Source organism: Antrostomus carolinensis, unplaced genomic scaffold (genome assembly GCF_000700745.2).
Source record: "Antrostomus carolinensis isolate BGI_N321 unplaced genomic scaffold, ASM70074v2 scaffold27718, whole genome shotgun sequence".
NCBI classification, from domain to species: domain Eukaryota; kingdom Metazoa; phylum Chordata; class Aves; order Caprimulgiformes; family Caprimulgidae; genus Antrostomus; species Antrostomus carolinensis.
Window position 1 is genome coordinate 1,059 of NW_010334091.1, and position 841 is coordinate 1,899.

General features: G+C 60.0%; 1 protein-coding gene across 1 annotated transcript in view; it reads right to left on the reverse strand.

The window, feature by feature from the left end:
- Positions 1-227: 227 nt before the first annotated feature.
- Positions 228-841, reverse strand: part of LOC104529718 (hepatocyte nuclear factor 1-beta-like) — a gene marked incomplete at its 3' end in the record, with an annotated part of 3,039 nt that continues 2,425 nt past the window's right edge. Inside the window, exon 4 of the mRNA XM_010174103.1 lies at positions 228-490. Coding sequence (XP_010172405.1) covers positions 228-490 — 263 coding nt within the window. The remainder of the gene's footprint in view (positions 491-841) is intronic.

Consider the following 841-nt stretch of genomic DNA (forward strand, 5'->3'; position numbering starts at 1 on the left):
CAGGGTGGAAATTCAGTCCCAGACAGGTGCCTCGCCTGGTCATAACACCACAACAACAATGCCTGCGTCTCTCCACACCACCACCACCCCTTGAAGCTGCAGTGGGGACCACAGTGACCACTTTCTCCCCCAGATGACCCATGCATGGACCCAAAGGCTCAGGAAATCAGCACCAGCAGTGCAATTGCTCCATTGCCATCACCCCAGCACCCTCGGCAAGGGCTTACCTGGCATCTTGCTGGGAGGTGAGGCGCTGGGCTGGTTGTGGTGGGGGGAGCCGTGGGACAGCAGCAGGTTCATGCTGTGCGGGGGCTGGCCCGAGCTGTAGGCATCCATGGCCAACTTCTGGCGGAAAGCCTCCTCCTTCCGCCGGTTGGCAAACCAGTTGTAGACGCGGACCTCCGTCACCAGGTTGGAGCCGAGCCCGTGCGCCTTGGAGGGAGACACCCCTCGCTGCAGACACTCGGCCCTGCGTGTGCAAGGGGACACGTTGGAACAAGGGTGCTGCTGGGGGAGGGGACACACACGAATTTGGGGGTGTTTAAGCCTTTTCTACAAGCCTGCCTGCTCTTCCCAACTACATCTACGCCATAAATGTCATCCCCACTCTCTTCAATATTGCTGTAATGCTGTGGCATCCCCATGGCATCCCCACGGCATCCCCGTGGCATCCCTGCCCCAACATGGATCTTGCCACCCAGATGGGCAAAATAAGGCAAAAAGAGGCCAGGCATCTTGGCAAAGCTGTGTCATGAGCTGGTGGCCAGGACCACAATCCAAGATCCCGGCATGGCGTGCGGTTTTGGGAAGGAAGGCTGCGGAGCGGGCGCGGCGGCGGCAG